This window comes from Gymnodraco acuticeps, unplaced genomic scaffold, assembly GCF_902827175.1.
Source record: "Gymnodraco acuticeps unplaced genomic scaffold, fGymAcu1.1, whole genome shotgun sequence".
In the NCBI taxonomy this organism is placed as follows: domain Eukaryota; kingdom Metazoa; phylum Chordata; class Actinopteri; order Perciformes; family Bathydraconidae; genus Gymnodraco; species Gymnodraco acuticeps.
In genome coordinates, this window is record NW_022989924.1 from 187,382 (window position 1) to 214,191 (window position 26,810).

General features: G+C 41.6%; 1 protein-coding gene across 2 annotated transcripts in view; it reads left to right on the forward strand.

The window, feature by feature from the left end:
• The window catches only part of zgc:158328 (uncharacterized protein LOC567225 homolog), an 80,452-nt gene extending 64,208 nt beyond the window's left edge, over positions 1-16,244 (forward strand). For both annotated transcript variants that reach the window (XM_034209897.1, XM_034209898.1), the window contains exons 26-39: positions 421-549; positions 1,190-1,318; positions 2,322-2,450; positions 3,045-3,173; positions 3,266-3,394; positions 6,895-7,026; positions 7,751-7,879; positions 9,662-9,790; positions 10,683-10,811; positions 11,750-11,878; positions 12,058-12,186; positions 13,125-13,253; positions 13,368-13,496; positions 15,081-16,244. In XM_034209897.1, the coding sequence (XP_034065788.1) occupies positions 421-549; positions 1,190-1,318; positions 2,322-2,450; positions 3,045-3,173; positions 3,266-3,394; positions 6,895-7,026; positions 7,751-7,879; positions 9,662-9,790; positions 10,683-10,811; positions 11,750-11,878; positions 12,058-12,186; positions 13,125-13,253; positions 13,368-13,496; positions 15,081-15,160 (1,760 nt within the window). In that variant the 3' untranslated portion in view covers positions 15,161-16,244. The remainder of the gene's footprint in view (positions 1-420; positions 550-1,189; positions 1,319-2,321; positions 2,451-3,044; positions 3,174-3,265; positions 3,395-6,894; positions 7,027-7,750; positions 7,880-9,661; positions 9,791-10,682; positions 10,812-11,749; positions 11,879-12,057; positions 12,187-13,124; positions 13,254-13,367; positions 13,497-15,080) is intronic.
• Positions 16,245-26,810: the final 10,566 nt, after the last annotated feature.

A 26,810-nucleotide genomic window follows, 5' to 3' on the forward strand; every position in this document is an offset into this window, starting at 1 on the left:
CATAAAGTGTCCAAACTAAACTCCAGATAAAAAACTTGATAATACAACAATTTTAAAGAAAATATTCTGCATTAGTTTTGATTCTTTAGGTACATTTTAGCTGATAATACTTCTGTTCTTTTACCTAATTTGAACACAGTAATTTTTGACTGTGGTATTCAGATATTAATCTGCTAACTGGCTCGTAAGTGAGGCTGTACAATGAATGTAGTGGAGTTCAAAGTAGATTATTTGTCTACAAATATAGTGGGGTGAAAATTCAGAGTATCATAATGTGGAAATACTGAGTACAAGTACCTTCATTTTCTACCTAAATACAGTACTTGAGTAAATGCCACTGCTGCTCCTCTGATTGCCTTATTTGCTGCATTTAAAGTTAATAATGAGTGTGTGTGTCTCTGTGTTTCTGTGTGTGTGTAGCGTGTCCAGAGGGTACTTTTGGGGAGCGGTGCAGTCAGACCTGTGAGTGTGAGCCGGGGTCCAGGTGTGACCACGTCAGCGGGGGGTGCAGCTGTGCAGCTGGCTTGACCGGAGTCCGCTGCCAACTGCGTGAGTTTCATCCTCAGCTGATCATCACCCAGCTGTGTATCACTCAGCCTGACACAGCATCTCAGAAACATGGACAGCTGTCTTCTTAATGCAACACCAGCGGGTTTGATATGTTAGCCGCAAATGACTTTAAATCACAACTTTCCATGTTACAAAGCACGCTGAAGTGTTGTAGAAAGGATGTGTTTTGGCTGCCAACAAGGTAACACTCAGCGTTGTAAAGTAATAAAGTACATTTACTTGTGTATTATACATAAGTACACTTTTGATGTACTTCACCTGAGTATGTTAAATTACTTCATTACATTTTAGAAGACATTTTTGTAGTTTTTACTCCTCTATGACAGCTTTAGTTACTTTACAGATTCTGATTATTAACGAATACAAATGACTATTAAACTAACAATCAAACTTGTGTGTGTGTGTGTGTGTGTGTGTGTGTGTGTGTGTGTGTGTGTGTGTGTGTGTGTGTGTGTGTGTGTGTGTGTGTGTGTGTGTGTGTGTGTGTGTGTGTGTGTGTGTGTGTGTGTGTGTGTGTGTGTGTGTGTGTGTGTGTGTGTGTGTGTGTGTGTGTGTGTGTGTGTGTGTGTGTGTGTGTGTGTGTGTGTGTGTGTGTGTGTGTGTGTGTGTGTGTGTGTAGCCTGTCCTGCAGGGTATTACGGTGAGCAATGCTCTGGTCAGTGTCTGTGTGGAAACGGAGGCTCCTGTGATAGCGTCAGTGGTCAGTGCTCCTGCCCCCCCGGCTGGAGAGGAGCTACCTGTGAGTCAGGTGAGTCCTACAGAAGCCTTACATGTATTACATTACACTGAGGAACAAAAGTGTCCAAATTAGAGACAGAAATGCATATCTTGGGATCAAATGAGCCTCTTGTAACAAAAGGAGGAAGGTCACACACAAGTTGCCAGTTATTAATGAAATGAACCAAACCAGATGATAGCAATGTGGACTGTCCCGAGCATGAGGCATGGTGACAAAGAAAGGGAGAGCATGGTCTGAAGCTCTCTTAAAGGAGACCTATCATGCTATATTTGAATAATATATTGTAGGGCCATACCTATATAAGGTATATTTATACGTTTTCTTTTTCAAAATACCAAACAGATCCTGACATTTTAGCCATGCCTCATTTCGCTCTATTTTGCTCTCCTCCACCCTGTCATTGCATGCGCTGCAGCTGACCACGCCCCCCTGCAAAGGAGGGGGCCGAGTTACAAGCCTCATTCCCCTGATTGGTGGGGAGTTGGCCATATAGGCGGAGCTCCTCGTCACTGACATCAGACTATTTTCATATCTGGATCAGTCTGTATCAGATCACATATTCATGTATAAAAGACGTACAAAGGTGCATTTTGCATGATAGGTCCCCTTTAAATACGGGTGAGGAAGGTGATCCTCATCTGCTCTGATGATTCTGACCTTGATACCGCCTACAGGCCCTCTGGAGCAATAACACACTGTCATAGTTTGAAATAAAATAGTATTATTAATCAGGAATCAAATCATGACGAAGAATACAGATTGACTTAGTAAAAGGAGCCGTCATGACAAACAGACTTGTAGGAATGCAGCTCCTAACTGAATTTCCATTATTATTTGTATTTGTGTAAATAGCTATAATTGTATGTTGTATTGTGGGCATGTGCAACTGTTGGTGTGTAATATTAATGATTGAAAACAATACTAAAGGGTAAAAAAAACTACTTGTTTTCACTAAAATAAATAAATACTTGAATGCAACTTCCATCTGAGGTTTCCTCTTCCTCTCTCCTAGAGTGTGAGGAGGGACGGTTTGGAGAGAACTGCAGTCAGACCTGCAGCTGTACGAGTGGGGGGAGGTGTGACGGAGAGACAGGAAGATGTGTGTGTCTGCCTGGATGGACGGGAGACCTCTGTCAGTCAGGTGACTTCCTGATCTAACCTAATCAGAGGTTGAGAGTAATGTAACCTGATTACTTTCCACTACTTTTGGATTGCCTCAATATAAAGTGCAATGCAAATAAATACAAGACATGTCAGTGTACAACAGTGTATTATGCAAGACAACAGAACAATGTGACCATAGAAAAGAATACACTAATATATTAAGTATCAAATATACATCCTATTAAATTATAGGCTGGACCTACAAATTATTTTCAGTTTAAAACTTGAATTATAAGTATTTTTGTTTAAAAAAGCAGTTAAGTAAAATGTAAGAAGAATGAAAGTAGCCTATATAACGTCTTTAATATATTTATGTTTATTTAAAAATGTTTTGTTACATTGTAAACATGCTAGTAATCCCCATTTCAAAAGCATTTTTTAAACACACAGTATTAGATATAATCTTTTATACAGTCAACCTGCGACCCAGCGATTTCCGTCTTTGCTAGATATTATATATATATATAGATAGCCTAGGAATCATTGGGTAGAAGAGCATAACTAAGTAAACTATGTGTAGCTAAGTGTAGCTCTCTGATGTTGTTTCTGATTGTGTGTGTTCTGTCTGAAGCCTGTACTGAGGGATTCTTTGGAGAGCGCTGTGTGCAGAGGTGTGACTGCGTCCATAGTCCGAGTTGCCACCATATGACGGGTCTCTGTGAGTGTGAGCCAGGCTGGAGGGGGGCCAGGTGTGACAAACGTGAGTGTGTAAAGCACCGAGGAAGTGGCAACGGATATTAAAGTGGCCTGCTTTGATCATGAGAGTAAACTGAGTGACCTCCCCGCTCTCAGACTGCCTCCCGGGGTCCCACGGTGCTTCCTGTGCCCAGCCGTGTGACTGCCAGGCCGGGGTGTCCTGCCACCATGAGACGGGGAGCTGTGGGTGTCCCGCCGGACTCATGGGGCCCGGCTGCGAGACACGTAAGAATGGAAAGGGGGGGGGAATTGTAAAAGGGGTTATTGTTTACATCTTTGGAAATGTGGTGTAGCAACTACACTTCCGATAAGTAGAGGGATAATGTGCAGCTAGGCGGTCATTAATGACAAAAGAACAAAGTCTGCTTAGTGTCCAGATCCTGCTCAATCTGTCGGTGTTCTTTTTTCAATTAATGACCGCTTAGCTGCAACTTTCATCCCGATTTTTACATGGTTTCACACTAAATAAACCAACGACTTGACTCACAATATGGATACAGAAATTATTGTATTGCTTTAAGAAAAAACGGTTTTGCTTCCTCTAAGTCAGTGATTCTCAAATGGGGGTACGCGGACCCCTGGGGGTACGTTGGGGTACTGCAGGGGGTACGTGAGATTAAAAAAAAAAGGTTAATTAAAAAAATAATCTTAGTAAAATAAGTTAAATAGAAAACACAATTTTATATAAAACATTCCTAGAAAGGGGGTCCTCATATAAACATGTCAAATGTGTGTATTGTATTTTATAGTTTTTCACAATAACATATTACTTAAATTGAAAAACTGTGTTATGTTATTTTTTTTCATGCATAAAATGAAAATATCCTTAGTTTGTTGTAATGCATACCACGAAGGAGTTAATACATCACACACTGAGGGAACATCACTATATTGTAATTATTCATATAGGCTTTTTCGATCAAACATTTTCGGGATCGGTCAGGGGGTACTTGGCTGAGAAAAAATTTCAAAGGGGGTACATTACTGAAAAAAGTTTGAGAAGCACTGACCTACGTTATCTAATAGTCGGTTCCACTGCGAACCAACAGCGTAACTTAAAATGAGGGCAAGGTTTTCTGTATCTGTCTGTCTTCTTCTGCTTTTCCTGTTAGTGTTTACTTCCTGTTTGTCTTCTGTTGATTCTCTGACGTCCAGCGCTCTGTCTTTTAACCTCTTTCCTTCTCTTGTTATCTTTTTCTTTTCTTTACTTGGGACAGTTTAGCCGTCATGAATCCAATACTCTCCACAAATATAACAAATAATATAGTATAGTATATAAGTATTCCAATGTGTTTTTTGATGGCCACAGCTGCTGTTAAATTGACCGGACTTCTTTCTGCGGAGTGATACAGTATGACTGCACATTGTCCGCAACATCTGGAAGGTCCAAATTGACAAATCAGAATCGAGTATTCAACTCAGCCGTCTTATAATTGTCATGTCTACAAAACTTATTGTGAAAGTTTATTCTTTATGTTAGTCTTGTCATGACCTTTTGTTCTGTGCCTTATGTTTTGCTCGTTAAGTAACTCTCCCTCTCATTGCAGGCCTCCATGCTCCCCGCCCCTATCTGTCTCCTGCGTCTGTGATTGTTTTCCCCGCCCTGATTGTTTGGCCAGTTCGTACTGTCAAGGGGAGAACTCTGAGGCATGAACTCAAACGCACGACTCAAACTCAGACTCAGATAGTGTTCAAAAATAAAGACTTTACTGGAATTGGCACAGTAGTAAAACAGGGAAAACACAAAAACACTCTTTCGAGGAAAAAACAAGAACTAAGATCAAGAGCTTTAAAGGTCCGTGAGAATGTCCGTGGAGTTGGCTGGGACGTTGGTCCAGAATGAGGCAACGAACTGGCAATGGACAGGAGGGAGCGAGCACAATATATACACCGGGTAAGGGGAACAGGTGGAAACAATCAGGGCGGGAAAACAATCACAGACGCAGGAGACAGATAGAGGCGGGGAGCATGGAGGCCTGCAATGAGAGGGAGAATTACTTAACGAGTTAACATAAGGCACAGAACAAAAGGTCATGACAAGACTAACATAAAGAATACACTTTCACAATAAGTTTCTTAGACATGACAATTATAGAGGCTTAGTTTGGCTCTTCATTTTGACACTTTCTAAGAAAAACTTCATGCTAAGGTTGATTTTTCATTATTTATAAAAGAAAATTAAACATATTATTTAAAAAGCGTGAATACAGTCAACAGAAAAACTCTATCATTTAAACCACATGCAGGTGACAGTTGTTGGATGTGATAACCAAATACAAACGTGTGCAATCTAAACAAATACAGATAATAACAGAAATAATAAGCAGAAGTGTTCTGGCTCCTGCATGTGGTATCTCACTGATGTCCCTCGTGTATATCTGGTTACTGAGAAAGCCTTGGCACATGGCTAATATCACTGTCATGCATCTAAAAGTTGACATATGTGCCTTGTTGACAGAAGCACTGTCACTGCAACACACCACTCCCATCAGGAGGAAAGGCATCATGGGACTGAAGTGATCAACAAGAATCATTCTGTTAATACTGATTAAAATTTCTTTTCTTTTTTTACTCCCCTGGTCCTCCTGGGAAAGATTACCATTTATTCCATTCCAGGAAATGCACTCTACACACCGGCACTAAACCCTCACTGTCACAGGGCTTTATGCTAATGTTCATTATTTAGACCGTATATACAAGCAGCTTCACTTCCCAACACTCCTTCTACCGCCCCTCCTTCACCACCTCAGCTCCTTTCCTCTCCTCACACACTCCCCAGACATCTGATAAATGTTACACACCAGTTGCCAAGTAAAACAGAAGGCATTGTTTTTGTCTCCTCGGCAGCGGATAAGGGCCTTTGGAAGGCAGACATGCATAATGACAGCCCCGTAATTGCCTCTTTAGTCTGGAGTCCTTTCTTATCTGTCCCCCGCGCTGCCTGCTGCTGCCTGACTGAGTGCTGCGGTCTCACCCCAAAACATGCTCGGTTCACAGATTCATCTTGTTGGCTATGACTGATTGTCCGAGGACTCCATTCGTTATAAGCGTTTACGTATGTATGCAGAAAGGGTGTGTGAAAGAATGTCCCTCTGCGTCCGGCGGGGTTCGGACACTGGGGAAAGTTTTTGGGTTTAGTTACCAGTCACTACTTCACAGAGTTATCTAGAGACAATTTGTTTTTGTCTTTATTTAGGTCCTGAACAGGGAATAGGAATGGTTACCATTAAATTGGAGATACAGAGTCCGATGATTATATAAGTTAAGACTAAAACACTCCAGTCAACGAGTCAAGGACTTTAATCCTAAATCGATGAGATAAGAATAGATTCAACTTCATTGTCATTGCACTAGACATTTAGCATCCAACCAGAAGTGCAAAACAAGGAGTAATGCAACGTAATGTATATGTGTAATTGTTTCTTAACATATATCACATGGTATGGTATTGTATGCTATCCTATGGTATTGCATTGTACCATATCATATATATCTTATCGTTTTGTATCGTACGTATCATATCGTTCCTTCCTTACTTACATTTCTTATCGTATTGTCACATTGTATTGATCATATGGTGTTTTTGTTCCCAGAACAATTCAAAGACCTACCATTTACACTTTGATCATAGTTTTATTTGCCCACTACTGTCTAAATGAATTTGAAAAAAAACTCCAACGGTTGTATATATAGTATATAACATATTTCTGCATGCATGCTCTCAGCCTGTCCTGCTGGCGTGTTCGGGATGAACTGCAGCCAGCTGTGCCGGTGTTCAGGAGACCAGGAGCAGTGCCATCCTGTGACGGGGAAATGCAGCTGCTTACCCGGATACTACGGGGCCCGCTGCGAGCTACGTAAGAACACTGATGATTTCCTGCTGTCAGAGTGGACGAGTATGAGGCATGCGCTAATATTCCTTTAGTTTAAATCGAGAATTAGGTTGGAGAAATGTGGGAGAAGGGTAAATATTTGGCCCAATTTGTAGATTTCCATTGAAGTCAAAGATTGAAAATACATTACATTACTACATGTCACTTGTTAGACGCTTTTATCCAAAGCGACTTACATACTCAATACTGTGGGCAATCCCCACAGGAGCAACTTGGGGTGAAGTGTCTCACTCAGGGACACAACGACATGTTGACTGCAGTGGGGTTGGAACCTGTGACCCCCTGATCTGAACACCAACGCACTAGTCCACTGCGCCAACATGATCCTGCTATATTTTGCACAGAAATAACATAACTTCCACTTTAAATTCTGATTTACTGATATACTGCACATGTTTATAAGAATATTTTGTCATTATTGTCCTTATTATACTTAATTTCTTGTTTGTATTTTCGACTGAATTCCTCTAAGAGTTTTTTTAAATATAAACTGATATACCCCAGCGAACTCCTTGTATGTGTAAACCTCAAGTCACTTTGGATAAAAGTGTTTAGTAACATGTAATATAAAGCGTCTTTGAGCACCTGGGAAAGCGCTATTAAACATACTAGTATTATTAATAAACCTTTTGATTGGCTGATTCTGATACAACATCTAATTAAAATGTCCTCCCTGTTTTGTCTCCAGGATGTCGAGCAGGTACTTTTGGGCCTAACTGCAAGTCCAGATGCAGCTGCACCAGTGGCGGTCGCTGTGACTTCAGGACTGGGACCTGCTACTGCCCGGCTGGCTTCATTGGAGCCGACTGCAGCTTACGTGAGTGAAGACATCTTGCACCTGTTTTTACTCCAGAAAGAAACCACAGTCTTTCGGCACCCCTTTATTATCAGTACACTGCTCGTTTTAAACAACATGCCTGTTTGGGACTGGTTGGGTGCTTGGCCTGTGGTGTTCCAGCTTTCTAGAGAACTAGTTGTGAAAAACACTAAGCTGATGTGTTAAAATCTACAGTCTATGGTTAAAACTCGCATAGGCATATATTTTACTTGCATTGCCAACAACACTACAGTTATGAAGTAGAGCATGGATTTATTGAGTGGAGGTATTTTGCCAGAGGGGACATTATAAGTTACAGAATGGCTAACAATTTAAGTTGCAATTGCAGCATGGCGCTATTCCTTTAGGATATTCAGTCACGCTCATTGACGACAGGGTTAGGGTTCATGTTTAGGCGTTAGCATTACCATTATAGCCAGTGGCGTTTTTATATGTAGAAAAGTGGTGGGGCACAAAAAACTTAGATGTCTATAAGCTTCTGCAGAGAGGTTCATGGCTGGCGAGGCACTGGCACTGACTCTTCAGGTTTACAAATATTATATTTTGACCTAAATCAAAATATAATATTATTTTCAAAAGCTTTTTTTGTCTGATGCTTCAATTAATTTTAAACAGACAGTTCAACAGAAGGATACCCAAAAAATGTAATTTTATCATTTAAATATTGAATTGTTCTCTCTTAGTAAGATCCCATTTTCAATAAAATTGCAGTCTAGATGAAGTCCATTTGCATATCCTTCTGGACAAAAATCTCTATTACTTTTTTGTAAAAGTCCTCCTTATGTTCTTGTAGTTTCAAAAGTCTATCATAAATCTAATCTAATCAATAGATTTATGATTAGAACATTATAAAAGTAGGGTAGACATGTGGATATTATCCGGCTGAACAAAACGTGCATTTATCTAACAGGTTTGTTTCCCACAGATCTTATTTGGAACTATTTTCTAAAATCCTATGGAGAAATCTCATTGCTTTTTTGTGGAGGGAAGCCATGCACAGCTTACTTCCGGGTTTTAGGATGCGTCACTGCAGCTCTCTCGTCTCCTCTTCACACACCACACTTTTCGCGGCACACGTACTTACAGCCAATCAGCTCTGAATTATGTGAGATGACGTATGGTGGGGATGGCAGCTCTATGCCCCTATGGTCATTATTTTTTTGCCACACACATTACATAGGAAAATACTCTGAGCATGCGCAGTGTAGTTTTTACAGTCACCGTTCACTTAGACAGTGAGAGGGAGGGGCATGATCGGGTTTTGTCCCACATGGCTCTAAACAGCTCAATAGGCACACACTGTAGACACTAATTAGAAGAACACAGACTAAAACAGCAATGTACAGACGAATCAGATGATTAAACATGATCTTAAAATATATTTTATATCTTCTTTTAATTTATTTTTTGCATTTTTTTGTAATCATTATTTTTAATACTTTCTGCTGACATTAGGTGGGGCTGATTATAGCAATAGTTATCAAGCAATGTATATGACTTAAGTGATCCAGGATACATGTAACGTCATTATATTGTATCCATCAATCAGGAGCTAAATGAATGATAATTTCTCCTTCCCATCACTGTCTTTACAGTTGGATGTGGAGTCAATACTTAAGGAGTGTTAGTCATCTCAGCCTTCTTGTTGTATGTAACCACTCTGGTCAAACAAGGGACAGCAAAGACAGAGGAAACCAACAAATTCCAATGACATTTATCTTTAGAAATGTTGTGTGAATGAATACTTTTTTATTTCCACAGGCTGTCCAAGCAGGTATTATGGGAAGGACTGTGCTAAGATGTGCTCCTGTGGGGAAGGAGGGCAGTGCCACCCAGCTACTGGAAAGTGTATCTGTGCCCCTGGTAGGATGGGACAGTCCTGCCAACAAGGTAACGTCATGACAACCCAGTCCTAATTGTTTATGAGGCCATGCAAACAAATATCTTATCAACAGTAAATGCAGCTGGTTGAAACCTTTTTATTATGGAGTTTATTACTGAAATAGTTTTGAGGCAAGAACGAATCACTTTTCAGCAAATTACAAGAGAATCCATTGTAAAACTTTGAGTAAAACTTGTAAAAAATATCAAACTTTGGCCTTTTATCGTTTGCCCTTCTCCTCAGAGAGCCCGCCATGCATCAGTGGGATCGGCTGGCCCTAATGAGCTCTTCAGAAATAGTAGGCCCTAACTAGAAAGTGAGAAACAACCGCTAAAACAAGGGAGCATTTTTAAACATTTTACAGTGTATATTTAAGTAACAAATTCTCCACTTCCTCCGTGTGAGGCCAAGGATGATAACAGGGCTGCTTTCCCGGGAAACAGACTCGGAGTTTCTTAATCTCTCCCACTATCAGCCATTCAGCTGGATTGCAAGCGGGGATTTCCATCACTGCCTTTCCTAAATGTTCTCTTCTTCAGCATCCTGCATGTACTTGGACATACCTCGTCTTATGTTCCTCTTGTTGAATGTTTACAGAAACCTATAAGTAGCTCGTTCTCTGTGTTCCGTATCGCTGGATCTGGCAAGGAAGCAAATAAATAAACAGGAAAATCAAAGACGGCTTGCTTATTGTTTTCCCAATCGAAATGACCCAGAGAAACATGATTATTCTTTTATATCAGTGCCAAATTAGACCACTTTGCCATCTCTTTAATGAACTGTTGCTTAAATAAACATGACTGTGGTTAGTGCAATCTTGTATATGTGTGTGTGTGAGTGTGTGTGTAAGTAGGCCTGTGGTTCTGGTCTTTTCCTGATGTGTTCTGGACGTTTCTCCAGCATGTCCTAGGGGGCGCTATGGCCTGCAGTGCAGAAACACGTGCAGCTGTCAGAACGGGGGTCTGTGTGATCCCATCCACGGGTCTTGCAGATGTGGACTGGGCTGGACCGGAGCGCGCTGTGACTCGGGTACAACTTCACACACACTGAACAACCAGAACCAAACTGAACTGTAATCTGTACATGGGAAATCAGAAACTTAAAAACTAGAACAAACAACAAAACTGGCAGAGAAAACCCTTGTAAACCTTTACCTCCTACTATCAGATGATCTTTAACTCACTTAAACCCCCTTTGTTCTCAGTTTTTACTGACAGACGCTCTGTGGCAGACAAACATTTAATATACCTGCAATTTTCCCTCAGCAAGATAATCTTAGCAAATGAGCACAACTTGAATGACTTTGAAGTGTGAATGCATCCACACAAAATAAAATAGTTTACGTCACACTATAAATCAACTACATATGACTTCAGGTTGCCACTGCTAAGCTAAATGCGGTTAATGCTCAGCGTAGTGATGTTATGCAGTCTCATTTAGGGGTATTAACTGACATATTTTACGTCATAGAACAAAACCTTAAGCTTCTTAAGGAATCTAACCAGAAACTCATTCAAATAAACATTGATCTTAGACGTGCAAAACATTTTTTACACATTCCTGCACAAGTCGGAAGACAATCAGACAATCAGAGTACTTCAGTTTTATCAAAAGCTACCATATGGATCTATTTGCAATATAATCCCATTGAAGGATTTCTTCTGAATCATCATGTTGCATTTACACACAGTTTCTTCGTAAAAACAGCTAAGTGTAAATGTGTGTGTGTGTGTGTGTGTGTGTGTGTGTGTGTGTGTGTGTGTGTGTGTGTGTGTGTGTGTGTGTGTGTGTGTTGTGTGTGTGTGTGTGTGTGTGTGTGTGTGTGTGTGTGTGTGTGTGTGTGTGTGTGTGGTGTGTGTGTGTGTGTGTGTGTGTGTGTGTGTGTGTGTGTGTGTGTGTGTGTGTGTGTGTGTGTGTGTGTGTGTGTGTGTGTGTGTGTGTGTGTGTGTGTGTGTGTGTGTGTGCAGCCTGTTCACAGGGAAAGTATGGGTTTGATTGTGCACAAGACTGTCCATGCCTCAACAACGGGACCTGCGACCGTTTCACCGGCACCTGCGGCTGTTCTGCTGGATACTACGGCCACTCCTGTCAACACAGTAAGCACACACTCACTCATAATACAAAAAGAAACTTGGCGATAGGGTTACCAGTGGCCTCACTGACATTTCTGTAAAAGTGCAACTAGTAAAATATGTGTCTGTGACATGAAAGAATACAACATGACCCGTTTTTAACCATATGCTGAAAGTATCCTTAAAGTATGTCTTTCTCTTAGGTTGTCCATCTGGGTTATTTGGCATGAAATGTGCCCGTACATGTGACTGTAAAGCAGGGCGGACATGTGATCATGTGACAGGCAAATGTGTGTGTCCACCAGGCTACCATGGCCCTCAATGTGAAAGAAGTGAGTATCCACAAAAAAAGAAACTACATGAAAAGCAGTATGTGTCCAAAATCATTACATTTCAATTCAATTAATATAATTTGCATTAAACGAAACTGATGTTAAGTTAAAAATAAGACATCTAATGTTCGGCAGACAGAAGACAGAATATTAACACGTTTGTGGAAATGATTAAAAAGCCATCTGGGTGCCCAGCTGCAATAAGACATGGGCAGATATGAGCATTCATGAATAAGAGTTAAAAAAAACAAGGCAGTGAGTGTGTTCTGGCAGGCAGACAGACAGGCGAGCAGGTAGGTGGGCGGGCATGCCTCCTGGTTATTTGATGAGAGACAGGTGTTTCCCCACTGCTTAATGCGTTCCTGTTACATCCTGGGCCCTCCTGCCTGCTGCCGGGCTCTCAGCCGCAGTGTGAGCGCCTAAATGGCCACTTCAGTCCCAGCAGGAGATATGACTGAGCGTCGCAGAGCAGTAAGGCAGCAACAGCTCCAGAGACAGAGCGGCTCTTATCTCTGTGTGTGTGAAATACATGGTGTGTGTTTTGGTTCACGCACTTGCACTTGCACTTGTGTGTCTGTTTGTGCTTGTGTATATTTATGTGATTCTGCACAGTCTCATTCATATGGTCTTGCATTTAAACATGTAGCAGACTTAATACGGATACAAAAGTAGGACTATGATCACATTTTAAAAGGTCTATATATTTCTTAATTGTGCAGTTCATTAACTTATCCCTTATACTCTATGGATAGCACAGGAATTTGGATTCACTTTTAAAACTAAAACTAGATTTTAGTGCAAGGCATACCTTTTCATAATAAAAAAAAGTTCACCATTAGTACATTTTTCTTGCTGTATGTTGGGAAGATGGTTATGCAATTTATAAATGCATGGACGTTCTCATAACTACAGTAATATAAGCATACATCTGTTTTCAGGGTGTGAGTCTGGCAGGTTTGGATTGAGCTGTGGAGAGTCATGTGACTGTGCTGGTGAGGCCCCATGTGACCCATCTACCGGGCGGTGCCTCTGTCCCCCAGGAAGGATGGGACAGAGATGTGAAAAAGGTCAATCATCTAGTTTCATTAACATTTAATCAGCTCCAAATGTCCCATAAATCCATGTTTTTTTGTCCTTAACACATGTTGTTTTGAAAACTCTCCCTCCCTTTTCTGTCTCAGATTGTGGTGGAGAGCGCTTCGGACCAGACTGCTCTCTGCCGTGTCAGTGCTCCCACAGGGCCCGCTGTGAGGGGCTCAGTGGGCGGTGCCTGTGCCCTCTCACCTGGCTGGGCCCCACCTGTACCGAAGGTAAGCCTCTCTCTGACTTTGTCGTGTTTCCTCTACTTCAGAAGACATAACATTGATTTACAGTGAATTCCTAGAGACTAACTTTAACCAAATCTTCACGCTCAAATGTAATGATTTATGTTATGGGGACTTTAGGACCCCTGAAGGTAGGCGGTCCCCACAATGTGGCTGTACAGACTCACACATGACCCGCTTTTATTATAGTTTTCTGTTTCATTTGATTTGTGTATTAATGCTTATAATAAAATGTAAATAACTTTGTCACACACACAAACATTTCCATCAGTTTAGAGGATAATACCTTAACTTTCATACATTATGGGGACTTCAATTGTGTCCTCTTAAAAAAGGGGAGTCCTCTAAAAACTTACTTTAGAGGATATTGCACACACACACACACACACACACACACACACACACACACACACACACACACACACACACACACACACACACACACACTTACTTTAGGACAGTGCTTCTCAAAGTGTGGTCCGCGGACCACTGGTGGTCCGTGAACGTCCCCTAGTGGTCCGTGAGTATATTGGTAACATTTCACATTTTAAATAAATAAGTTAATTTAAGTTTTCCGCACTCTCGCGGAAATATCTCCGCAATGTAACGAGGTTAAGTTTCACTTTCAATTGCATGATATAGCCCAGAGCAACACCTTCGTCACACATGTTACCACCTGTTTGTACAATTTTCAGGGCGATTTGTAATCTGTTCTAGAAAAACGATGTGTTTTTGGATATTTGTGGAGTTAGGTGGTCCGCGAGTGTTTTTGTATTGGTTAAGTGGTCCTTGGTATGAAAAAGTTTGAGAAACACTGCTTTAGGATACTTCATTAACTTACATTCATTGTCGGGACATCAATTGTGTCCTCTTAAAAAAGGGGAGTCCTCTAAAAACTTACTTTAGAGGATATTGCACAAACAAACACACACACATACACACACACACACACACACACACACACACACACACACACACACACACACACACACACACAGGTCAAGATAAAGCAAAACGAACACACACACACACACACACACACACGCACACACACACTTACTTTAGGATGCTTCATTAACTTACAATCATTGTCGGACTTCAATTGTGCCTCCTAAAGAAAGGGAAAATCCCCACAATGTGACTGTACAGACACACACACACACACACACACACACACACACACACACACACACACACAGGTCAAGATAAAGCAAAACGAACACACACACACACACACACACACACACACACACACACACACAGGTCGTCACGGGCTGTAAAGCTGAACCAGCTTTAGTGAAATACTGTCACTGTGTGTGAGAGGCTGAGCCCCATCATTCTGTGTGTCAGCCTGTCTCCCTCAATAGCTGCTCCTGTCTCCTGACAGTTATTTTAATCTGCGCCCAGCATGCAGCCGCCTCAGGGCTGTCTTCATTTTACCTCCTCAAAGCCAAGCACACGGGAGACGACGTACCAGTTACTTCTCCTCCAAAAAACCCAGAACATTTGCTTTTCATTTCCAAATAGTGCTGATGTCTTCTTGCTTATGTTTTTCTCCTTTCTTTTCAGCGCTGCTACACCAAACCCCGGGACCGTTGAACTTTTCAGTGTCCCAAAGAAAGAGAAGAGCGGGCAGCAAAACCACATAACCAAAGCAGAGGTACAAACTCCTGACTGGACGTCCAGACACGGGGCTCGGCTCTGTGAGGCATTACTCAGATCATCTTGGTGAAGGTGATGTTAGTTGTGAAACTGGTACTCAGCTGTCAGAGACTGGCACTCCATCACTGAGCCTGGAGCTGGGGCCTGGCATGTGAGGGGCCCTCAGGGGACCATCTACCTACCCCAGACTGTCTACGATTCAAAGTCCAGGGTTACACAGACTTCATAGCAATAACCCACAAATACCTGCATCATATTTGTGAGTATTGCTGATGGAAAGCGGTTCATTTGCTTTCCCAGTTTTACATTTAATCACCTGGTAAGGTTTCTTTCTTAAGGGAATTTGTACAATACGTGTAACTGAGACATTCTTGTCACTGGAGAACTTTTATAACCTACATTTTGTTTTTATGTGGCCACAAAAAAGTGGATGGTCAGCAGAACAGAAGCATATTTCTGGTGAAAATTGAAATGCCTCTTAAACAGATTTCGAAAGGTATGGGTGACTTATTCAGAACATCCACACAGATCCACATACAGGGACTAACGTTGGGCTGATGTTCTAATAAAGAAGCCATACATGTTGAAGCAGGGGGTGTTACAAATCCTAGGATATAAACATGTACTTGGCTTTAAATTATAATTGATGTCTGATTTGTTTTCCTCACACACATTTCAAAAGCCAGAATCTATTAATATGAAAACATGCAAAGGAAAGTGTCTTCACCCTCACCAAGCATTATGCAATTAATTTTAATTTGTTGCTCAAGTTTTATGTTATGATTTCACACATTTCTTTGTGGAACTGTATATTTTCCCAAACAATTGTAACCCTGTTGTTCTTGTAGTAGGTCGGTAGTGAGGTGGATATAAGAGTGATTAGATTTGACCAGTGTGCAGACAAACACAAATTATTTGAACGGCCAAAGAAAAGGAGAATCATAAACCATTTCATCAGGTTTATCACTCAGGCCCCTCTGCATTCAGTTAAAGAGAAATACATCTCGCAGTACACAACACACTGTCCTTCCTCCATTTGTTTCTGCAGTGAAAAACACTAGTGATGTGTCCGTCGCGAACGAGCCGGCTCTTTTAAGTGAACGACGGGAGCCGGTTCTTTTAAGTGAACGACGGGAGCCGGCTCTTGCCCGCGAACGAGCCGTTTTTTTTTTTTTTTTGCGGAGGGATCTAGATCGGCTTGAAGGCACATTATGCAATGTGCAATGTGCACATTATCCCGCTTATTACATGGCGACATTCTCAACAAAGTAACGACATGACTCCCAATATTAATTTAAATGCTTTTATGGATTTAGAAAATGATTTTATTGATTTAAAAAATAGTTTTATGTATTGATTTAAATTGACATGCATCCGCTAAGAAAAGTAGTCCGTTGTTACTGTTTGAACTAACGTAGCAACGGCAGGAACTGCTTCGATAGTGTTTTTGAGGAGCTTTTTGATTACAGATTTGAAAACATCGTTGCTTGCTTTAAAAGTAGCACAATTCATGATGTCAAACCTTGGAAAGTATCTAGATATCCCTGCCCTAATGCCAAAGTAACTGGCAACTGAATGTGTCGCCGTTTGATGTCTATGTCTGGACCGCTGCGTAAAAAGGAGGGTTTCTGCCCCATTACTTCTCTTCTTACTTCGATAAGAATAAAACACGGAGGACGGAGATCTCTTTTTCTCCCCCTCTTCTGACAGCCCAGCAGCTGATCTCAAAGCACGCTCCCCTCTCCTACAGGGGGGCGTGGTCAGCTGCAGCTCACAGAATCAGCCCCCTGCAAAAACAGCGCTGGAAAGAGCAAATAGAGCGAAATGAGGCATGGTTAAAATGCAGGATCTTTTATATAGGTCGATACAGTAGCCCCTTTTTTTAAATAGTTTTTATAGGTGTTGCTATCTGTTTTGTGTAGCGTGGTTCCAGAAGCAAGTCAATGCATTCATTGGGTGGTATCGGAGAGTTACATGGGTCTGTAAATGCAATGAAAACAATTGGCCACAGCAAATCATTTATATTAAACATGTAATTTTTACCTTTGAATACTTCAGTACAAAGGTTGTATTGAATAATTTAAGTGATATATGTGTACATATATAATTTGTCAAAACAGGGCTACATTTGATTTAATTAAAAGGTATAATATGTGGTAAACTGAAGAGCCGTGTGGGAGCCGAAAGAGCCGGCTCTTCTTGGTGAGCCGAGCCAAATGATCCGGCTCACCAAGAAGAGCCGGAATTCCCATCACTAAAAAATACACAACGACCCGTCTGTTGTGTGCTGAAACTTTTACTTCCTGTCACCTGCTTCTTGTAGCCAATCAGAGACAAGCTCTGTAATCAGTCCCACTTTAACCCAGGTGGAATCAATCTCTCCTCATTTGGAGCTACATTTTAGTCAATTGTACTTTAACAAAAGATAATTATCACATGGGTCCTCTCAAGAGACATAACCACAATTCAAATACATTATTATTTGTTGATATAGGAGCAAAAATTAAATTATTTTGGACATTAAATTAGTAAAAGACTTCTTAAAGGGGAAGTGCACGCCTTCTTCTTGAAGGATGAGGCCGGTAGGGAGTTAAAGTCCCCCAAAAAAACAAAACATTACACATTTATTTCTATAAACTTCGAGCAGATGACCAACATTGACAAAGAAAAATGACATAAGCAGTGGAGGAAATAGGCTCCATGACAAACTCAGATCATTGGTCTCTTGGTTTATAGATTATTCTAAACAAATGCTATCATTTCACAAGAAAAGAACCCTTCACTTATTGTCATTGTCCCTGCACCTTTTACGAAAGCCCATTAAGATATTGCCTATCCATAAGTTATTTCAGCATGGCTCATGGTATCTGAATGAACATAGTTAATTTACCACCAGCGTCAGAAACACTCTCCATTTATTAGCATTGATTGTGGGTTTTCTTATTGCAGTGCGGTGTGCTGGTCGCGAAATACTGCGGGCAAAACTTGCAGACATTGCACTTCTTTCAGATCTGTGTTTATTGAGTCTGTTTGTTTGAGTCTTATATACAAGCATCAAATGTTGTTAATACTTTTTCTGCAGTATTTGTTCACGTTTTTATGGTTGCACAATATTGAAAAGACCCATATCACAACTGCTATCAACACTACACTTGTGCATTTAAATAAGGGTGCGTCTTATTTGTAAAAGCTGTATTTGTATACTATCTCAGGTCACTTATATCAGTCATAACCTACTGTGTTCATTTCCTGTCAGTGGAGCTACATTAGGACATTTTGTCTGTGTAAAAGTGATAAACTCGAATTTCACTGTCATTATTTCCATGGTCTTTTCTTTATTGCGTCCATGTGTCTTAAACGGCCCCAAAAAACACCTACTTTTAAACGTCTATTTTTGAATTGTGTGTTTTGAATGCAGTGTTGCATGGTATTGATTTCTTTGAGTGGGGTGGGAGGGTGCAGTAAGATATGGACGCAAGGTGGAGAGAGGTTGCAGCTGTCATGGAGACCTATGGGATCCTGTGTGTGTGTGGATATATCAGTGTGTGTTTCTACACGCGGCTAATACCAGGCATCTCTCATCAACCAGAGAAGGGTCAAGCATTAAGGCCTCCCTGACAGTAGTCTAAAGTGAGTGGGGGTGTGAGAGGCACCGGAGCAGGGTCCACTGGTGGTGTAAAAGGTGTGTGTGTGTGGCCTAGCATTCCTATACTTGTGGGGACCTAAATCTGTTTACACAGTCACGTGTGGGGACTCGCCGCCCTTATGGGAACAAATTGGAGGTCCCCATGAGGGGAATCATTAATTTTAGGGTGAAGACTTGGTTAGGTTTAGGATTAGGGTTAGGGTTAGGGTTAGGGTTAGGCATATGTTGGTTATGGTTAAGGTTAGTCTCCAGGAAATGCATGTAAGTCAATGTAATGTCCCCTGAAGTGATGTATGTGTGTGTGTGTGTGTGTGTGTGTGTGTGTGTGTGTGTGTGTGTGTGTGTGTGTGTGTGTGTGTGGTGTGTGTGTGTGTGTGTGTGTGTGTGTGTGTGTGTGTGTGTGTGTGTGTGTGTGTGTGTGTGTGTGTGTGTGTGTGTGTGTGTGTGTGTGTGTGTGTGTCAGAGTGAAAGTGCTCTCCCTAAGGCATTTTTCAAGTGCGCTGGAGCACACATTTTCTCCTCTATGGGCCAAAGGGGGCGGGCAGAGGCAGGTGCCTGGACCGAACATGCTCCAGCATCCCGGGGTGAGTGATGGAGGATGGAGTCCCCCCCTCACCCACTCTCTCCGGTGTGGCTGATGGATGGGGGGCCGCTCCTGCTCGCCCTGTGTTGTGACAAGCAGCAGATGTTCTCCAATAATGTTTATCGGCCCGGCCTTCATCTTCAGATGACACACCTGTTTCCAGTCAAACAGGCCCAGAGAGCCCATCCATCCACGGAGCGCTGGGTGGCCACTGCTCCGCCCATCAAACCTGCACATAGAGGTGCCACTAAGAACAGCTGGCATGCCCATCTTTATCTGAAGTGTAAAAAATTAGCGCAGGTTGAAGCCAAATCTTGGCTACGGTCGAATTGTCAAAAGAAATAGGTTAGGGTTAGGGGTTATTCTATGTCTTTTCCAAACCACTTTTCCTTAACCTCAGGGGGAAAAGAAAGATGATAAGTAGAATCCATCAGAATTTAGGAAAACAAAACTGTGGGTGCTGACTTCACTTTCACTTTGCGATGTAATTATTATGCGCCAAGTTGATGTTATTATTCATTTCACAACAAAGAGAATCTAAATTATTCATCCGATGCATTATTTTGGTGTTGTTTCATTCAATCTGCAAGTGAAAGGTTAAGGGTCGAAACACCTGATGAACGTTGGACATTGTCCCCTTCTGGCCAAGACTGCACGTTTTTGTGGAATCATCTCCAGATGGATTTTCATGTTTAGAAAAACGAAAGGGAAAGTCAAAGGAAACGGTGGCTCATGCTCTACCTCCTGTCCACTCATATTAATCAGCATGAATCCAAATTCATAGTATGATTTTATGAACAAATGTAAATAAATAATGTGTTTTGCAATATATGCATGACTTATTAATTTAAAAAGCACCATTACTTACATGATCCATTTCTCACGACAATTTGTTTTCATGAACGGCCAAATGGTGCGTCACTAGAAACATTGCGGCCCCAAGGCATTGTGGGATATGGTTTTCTAATTTCCTTTCATAAAGGATGGTCCAGTGTATCCTAAACTAAAGGAGATTATAAAGGAAGCATTAAACTCCTTTCTGATCATCTACCAACTAAATTTCATCGCGTGCCACATTCGCATAAAGGTTGCACTCAAAGGGCCGGTTGTAACTATATAAATATATAATATATATATATAAAATAATGTATTATATTACATTATTGCCTCTGAATTGGATTATTATCGGATAGGATAATAACTTAGTAATTAACTACGTCAAAGCAGAAGTCCAGGGTAAATAATTGCAAGTCTCTTCAGTGCGCATGTCACAAAACGAGATGCATTGTGGGACATGTAGTTTATGGGCAACCTGCTTCTGTAAAGTGTTATGTAACCATATAATAAACGTATTATATTCTTTGCAAGCTCTTGCGGGGCCACATAAAATGAAGTCGCGGGCCGGATTTGGCCCCCGGGCCGAGTTTGAGACCCCTGATCTAGAGAATTCGAACATCTCTTATCATGGTCATGTTAGGAAACGTCCTAGTTCAAGAAAACTTAACTGGAACCTATATGTGCACCCTTTGCATGGTCTTTCTTCCTTTGATTTGAGATGCTCATAGGGAAAAGAAGCTGATTCAGACATCATTTGGTTTACTCAAAATGATCTCAGCACTTAGAAAGCCACTTTTCTTTTATTACAAACTCATGAACAAATGCTCTTTGTGCAGAAAGGCTTTTGGAGGGAAAAAAGGCCAACTGTTGTTGCATGCTGGCTCATCAGCAGCGAGGGAGAGGGAGAAGCGTGAGGGAAACTGCAGATGTAATAGCCCGTAAAAGGTAAGATCGCATCATGGGTACTTTTTGGCTGTAATTAAGCATAAGCCACTCTTTGCAAAAGGAGATTCTATCACTTAACTGCCTCAGTTTGCAGTCTCAGAGATAACTACTGCCCCTCTGCGTTGAACCAGATCTCCCAGAAGGCCACAGTGTTTTGAACTTCAGCTGACGAAGCTGTCGGCTCGGATAAAAGAAAGAGTGGGAATTCATTTTCGGCACGTCCTGCACCATTTGTTAGGTTGTTGGCTGGAAAAATAAATGTTAAATGTCGAAAGCTGCAAAAAGATGCGTATCAGGGAACTCTCCCACACTCTGGATCTGTGTGAAGACATCCTCTGTTTGGATGCGACATGATGTGTGCAGCAGAAGTTAAACTACACATAAGTGGGTGCAAATGAGTGAATTCACCACTGGATGGCGCTGAACAGACCTCTGATTCAAGTGAGTGCACATACATGACTGGTATGATATAATGAGCATCATAAAGTTCATATAATCAGATTGGCTGATACTAAAGCGTGCATTTTAAGTTTAATTTGTTCCAAACGTCTCGACTGCACTCTTTCTGATCTACCCAATGAGCGAAGAATGAGATGATTTCACTCACAGACGCCAAGATGTTCTGCCACCACGCCTGTCCTGATTAGACCCGTCATATTAAAAGCATGTGCCCCGCCGCTCTGAGTTCCATCAATAACGCTAATGACCCGTAGCCTGCAGGGAGAACAATAAACAGAGAAGGAGACCACAATTTAAAACTCTGCTGCTTTCTAACAGACTGAGAGGGGGGAAGAACCAGCAATATAAGCAGAGAAGAAGAGAAGGAGAGGCCTGCGTCCAAACACTCAGTAACAGTGACACCAGTGTTACTGAAATAAAACAAAACAGACTTTTAAAGGGTTATTTTTAGGGATGATTTAAATATGATGCATTGTTCTTATGTTTATGTACTTGTACTTTATGTACTCGTTTTTGGTATTGCGCTGATGATTTGGTCCTTCTGGACTTGAAAGTATTATCTTTATTATTTGTTTTTGTTTTTAAGTTTTGGAGAATGTTTATCGTGTTCCGAGGCGTGTGGCGCAGTGGGTTGTGCGTAGCGCGTTGGAGTTGGGGTCAGGGGGTCACAGGTTCAAACCCCACTGCAGTTAGCATGTCGTTGTGTCGCTGAGACACTTCACCCCAAATTGCTCCTGTGGGGATTGTCCACACTATTGAGTATGTAAGTTGCTTTGGATAAAAGCGTCTAACAAGTAACATGTAATGTCATGTTTTTAGTTAGATTGCCTTGATTTTCTTTAAATTTTTTACCAGGGGTGATATTATATGATTGGAAGACTCCATTTAACTAACATTTTTTTTTTTAATGTAGCCCATTTGAAACAAATACACCATCACTTACACGTTTTTAAATGTAATTTTATATGTGATTCCGCTGTATCTTCATGCTCCTAAAATGTTTTGTAAAATACTTGTGTTGATGGTGCTTTATAAATAAAACTTGCCTTCCCAAGGTTTGGCTTGCTCTGAGTTTGCATCTGTATTTGGACTTATTGTAAGTCGCTTTAGACCAAAGTGTCAGCTTGATGTAATTTAATAACTCACAGGGGGTATTTTCTCGCCCTCCTGCTTCAGCTAACTCTGCTCTCTTGTCTGTATTCATACTTGATTAGTTGAATAAAAGAACAGTGACAGAGGAGGTGCTACTATTATTGTTAACACAACAGAAACGTGATGATTGGTGACTTCCCACTTGTGCCAACTGTTAGTAAGCACCACTCACTACACCCCCCCCCCCCCTTAAAGGCCTCACTCCCTCGCCCATCCATGCCCCCCTCTCCGAAAAATATCTCCCCCGGCGTCTGAGTCAGCACGGGTGCCAAGTCAATCAGTGAGAGAGCTGCCAGCTGTGATGGGGGGGGTGATGCATGTTGCAGCGAGGGGGCAGTTACATGCCACACGGGCTGAGAGGACGGGTGGCAGAGGAAGAGGAAGGGAGGGGTGACGAGAGAGAGAAGGAAGGAAGGGAGGGGTGAGGAGCAGTGGAATAAGTACTCAGATGTATTACTTTAGTAAAAGTAGCAATACTGAATTGAAAAAATACTCAGTTACAAGTCAAAATACTGCTTTCAATATCTTACTTAAGAAAAAGTACAAAAGTATTACTTGATGTACTAAAAGTATTTGTTTTGCGTAAGGGCCCATTTCAGAATTGTATATTATTAATGATTGGATTGTGGTTATTCATGTGTAAGTGTGTTTTGTCACAGCTAGAGCTAATTGCAAGTGCTTTATATAAAGATGCTGGATTTTTTAAACCTTTAATTATATGTTAAAGTTTATTTATAAATTGACTAAACTAAAATAAAAAATTAGCCAGAAATTAAAGCTTTAAAATAAATGAAGTCAAGAATACAATATTCGATCCAAAATGTAGTGGAGTAGAATAAAGTAAAGTTTAGTATGAAGTAGCATAAAGCTGACAATACTCAGGTAAAGTACAAGTACCTCGAAATTGTACTTAAGTACACTGAGGAGTGAGGAGAGAGAGAAGGAGGGGAGGAAAGAGAGAAGGAGGGGAGGAAACCCTAATGAACTCTGATGGATTCTGAGGCGCTGCCAGCTGCACCATTAGCTGAGTGAGCTTCACCCAGTGCTGCCCACAGTGTGCCCATCGTACACACACACACACACACACACACACACACACACACACACACACACACACACACCCACACACACACACCCACACACACACACACACACACACACACACACACACACACACACACACACACACACACACACACACACACACACACACACACACACACACACACACACACGCGCGCGCACACACACACACACACACACACACACACACACACACACACTCCCAGGTCTTGCCCGCCACACTTCCATACACACTGAGCCCTTTATGAGAAGCGTTGGGTTAATGACGGCCATAACTCGTCCCAACGTGTTGATTAAGTGTGAGAGGATACATGGGTGACGTTGGCATGTGCTAATCAACACGGATCGGACCAGCACAAGGTCCCCTCCGCTGCCCACACACAATGACATTAGGGCTATTCATAATATTTTGGTGTTCTTTCAAGAGGCAGTGCCTTTGGACTTTTGTCTGAGGGGAAGTTCTTTATGTAGGTGATGTAATTACATGGGCAATTTGATTTGCAGGGGGGGTGTGGCTGCTCGCTGAGGGGTGGTGGCAACATCCTGCTGCCAACTTAGATCCAATATGTAGTCGAGGTATGATTCCGATTGGTTAAAAGCTTGCTGTATGCTTGTTGTTCATTGCACCGTGTTGAGGGGGAGACAAAAGTGTTCTAGATTTGTTAATATAGAACAAAGATCTTATAACGTGTGTAAAGGGGACGTTTTATGCAGTTCTTCATGTTCATGTTTGTATTTTGTGTGCCGCTACTGTCTTTATGTTTCTCATACTGCCTGTGCTGCAGCACATCCTTTCATTTTAGCCTTTGCAGACCATTGACATGCACACAAACCCATATAACTCACTACAAGAAAGGGAAACAAAAAAAAGAGCACAAGCGTTTTAATCTGAACTCCAGCTTTGCATTGAGCATAAATGACATAATGAAGCAAAGTCATACACTGCCACTAGAAGGGGACTACAAGAGCATAGACCTACACCAAAGGGTCCATCTAGCAAAGTGAAAAACAATTTGATGATTCAGTTTTGCTTCAAGTCTTATTGGCATCACCCTTGGCCTGTGCTTAACAAGCTTTGGATACAAGCTGACAACCAAACAATATCCTTTGCATTATCAATAGATCAATTCTCTACGTGCAATTTGAAAGGGATGGATTGTAGTGGATGTTTTGCAACAACAAACTTTATTGTTTTCACAGTAGCACTGTGTTTTGAGCATGTATTGCATCTGTTCATCTGGGTATGTCACAATGCTAATGTTTCTTCCATATCACATCATATAATGCTAATGTCACAATGCTAATGTCACAATGCTAATGCTAATGTCACAATGCTAATGTTTCTTCCATATTACATCATATAATGCTAATGTCACAATGCTAATGTTTCTTCCATATTACATCATATAATGCTAATGTCACAATGCTAATGTCACAATGCTAATGCTAATGTCACAATGCTAATGTTTCTTCCATATTACATCATATAATGCTAATGTCACAATGCTAATGTCACAATGATAATGCTAATGTCACAATGCTAATGTTTCTTCCATATTACATCATATAATGCTAATATCACAATGCTAATGTTTCTTCCATATTACATCATATAATGCTAATGTCACAATGCTAATGTAACAATGCTAATGCTAATGTCACAATGCTAATGTTTCTTCCATATTAAATCATATAATGCTAATGTCACAATGCTAATGTTTCTTCCATATTACATCATATAATGCTAATGTCACAATGCTAATGTCACAATGCTAATGTCACAATGCTAATGCTAATGTCACAATGCTAATGTTTCTTCCATATTACATCATATAATGCTAATGTCACAATGCTAATGTCACAATGCTAATGCTAATGTCACAATGCTAATGTTTCTTCCATATTAAATCAAACTAACAGAATCCAAAACAATGCTGGATGTGTATATAAGCAATTCAACGCATACTAAATGTATTGGTGAAGATGTGTCTACACACCTGTCCTCAAGTGACCAAAACATCAGTAAATGCAGGATTAAGATACTTAAGTTCCTCACTAATCTTAGTGAAAAAAGTAATCGTACTCACCACCTGACATGATCATATAAACGAGTCCACATCAGTACAGGTGGCAAACCTCAGAAGCATTATCACTCCTTCCACTCTATAACGCCCCGGTCTGCACCATCATACTGTCGCTGCAGCTGACCTCATCAAAGCTGGACGACCCGTGCTGACCTCATCAACACTGCCTGACCCCCCGTGACCTCATCAAAGCTGGACGCCCCGCGGAGCCCCGAGGGCCGACGACAGGCCTTAAGAAAACACCCCATCCATTAGGGTGCCAGCAGCACTGTAAATGTGGAGTGTCAGCGCCAGCCATCTTCACTGTCATGCCCAAATCTCCACCTCAACCCCCCCACCCAAGAAAAAACCTGGACAATGGAGCGTCTGAACCTCCGCCCCTCGCAGCCACAATGTCCGCCCACGTTGGCTGGCAGCAGTGTTGGGGGGGGGTGGGGGGTGCCGGATGGGGAGGCCTGCTGCAGGATGGGACTCTTATTGAGCGTTTGAGCGATGAGCCAGGTCATCACATCTACCCAACTCATCCATCATGCCCCACAAACGGACACAAATAAAGAGGACACATTCCTGCCTCCGCTCCCACTACCACATTCAAGCCCTCTCCAGCCTTTTCTCTCCTTCCCTCTCTCTCAATGCGAGCCAAAGCCCCGAAGAGCAGAGTTCAGGCTCTCTCTCGCTCTTGGAGGCCATGGGAGCGCCAGAAGAAAGCGCCAGGTGGTTTTCTGACTCACGTCTCTTAGAATAAATCTCCGTTTGGGCCAAAATGATGGGCAGCCAGAAGGACTGTATGGAGTGCGGTGGTGTGAGGGAGAAATGGGGGAGGAATAAAAGAGAGAATGGCAGACATG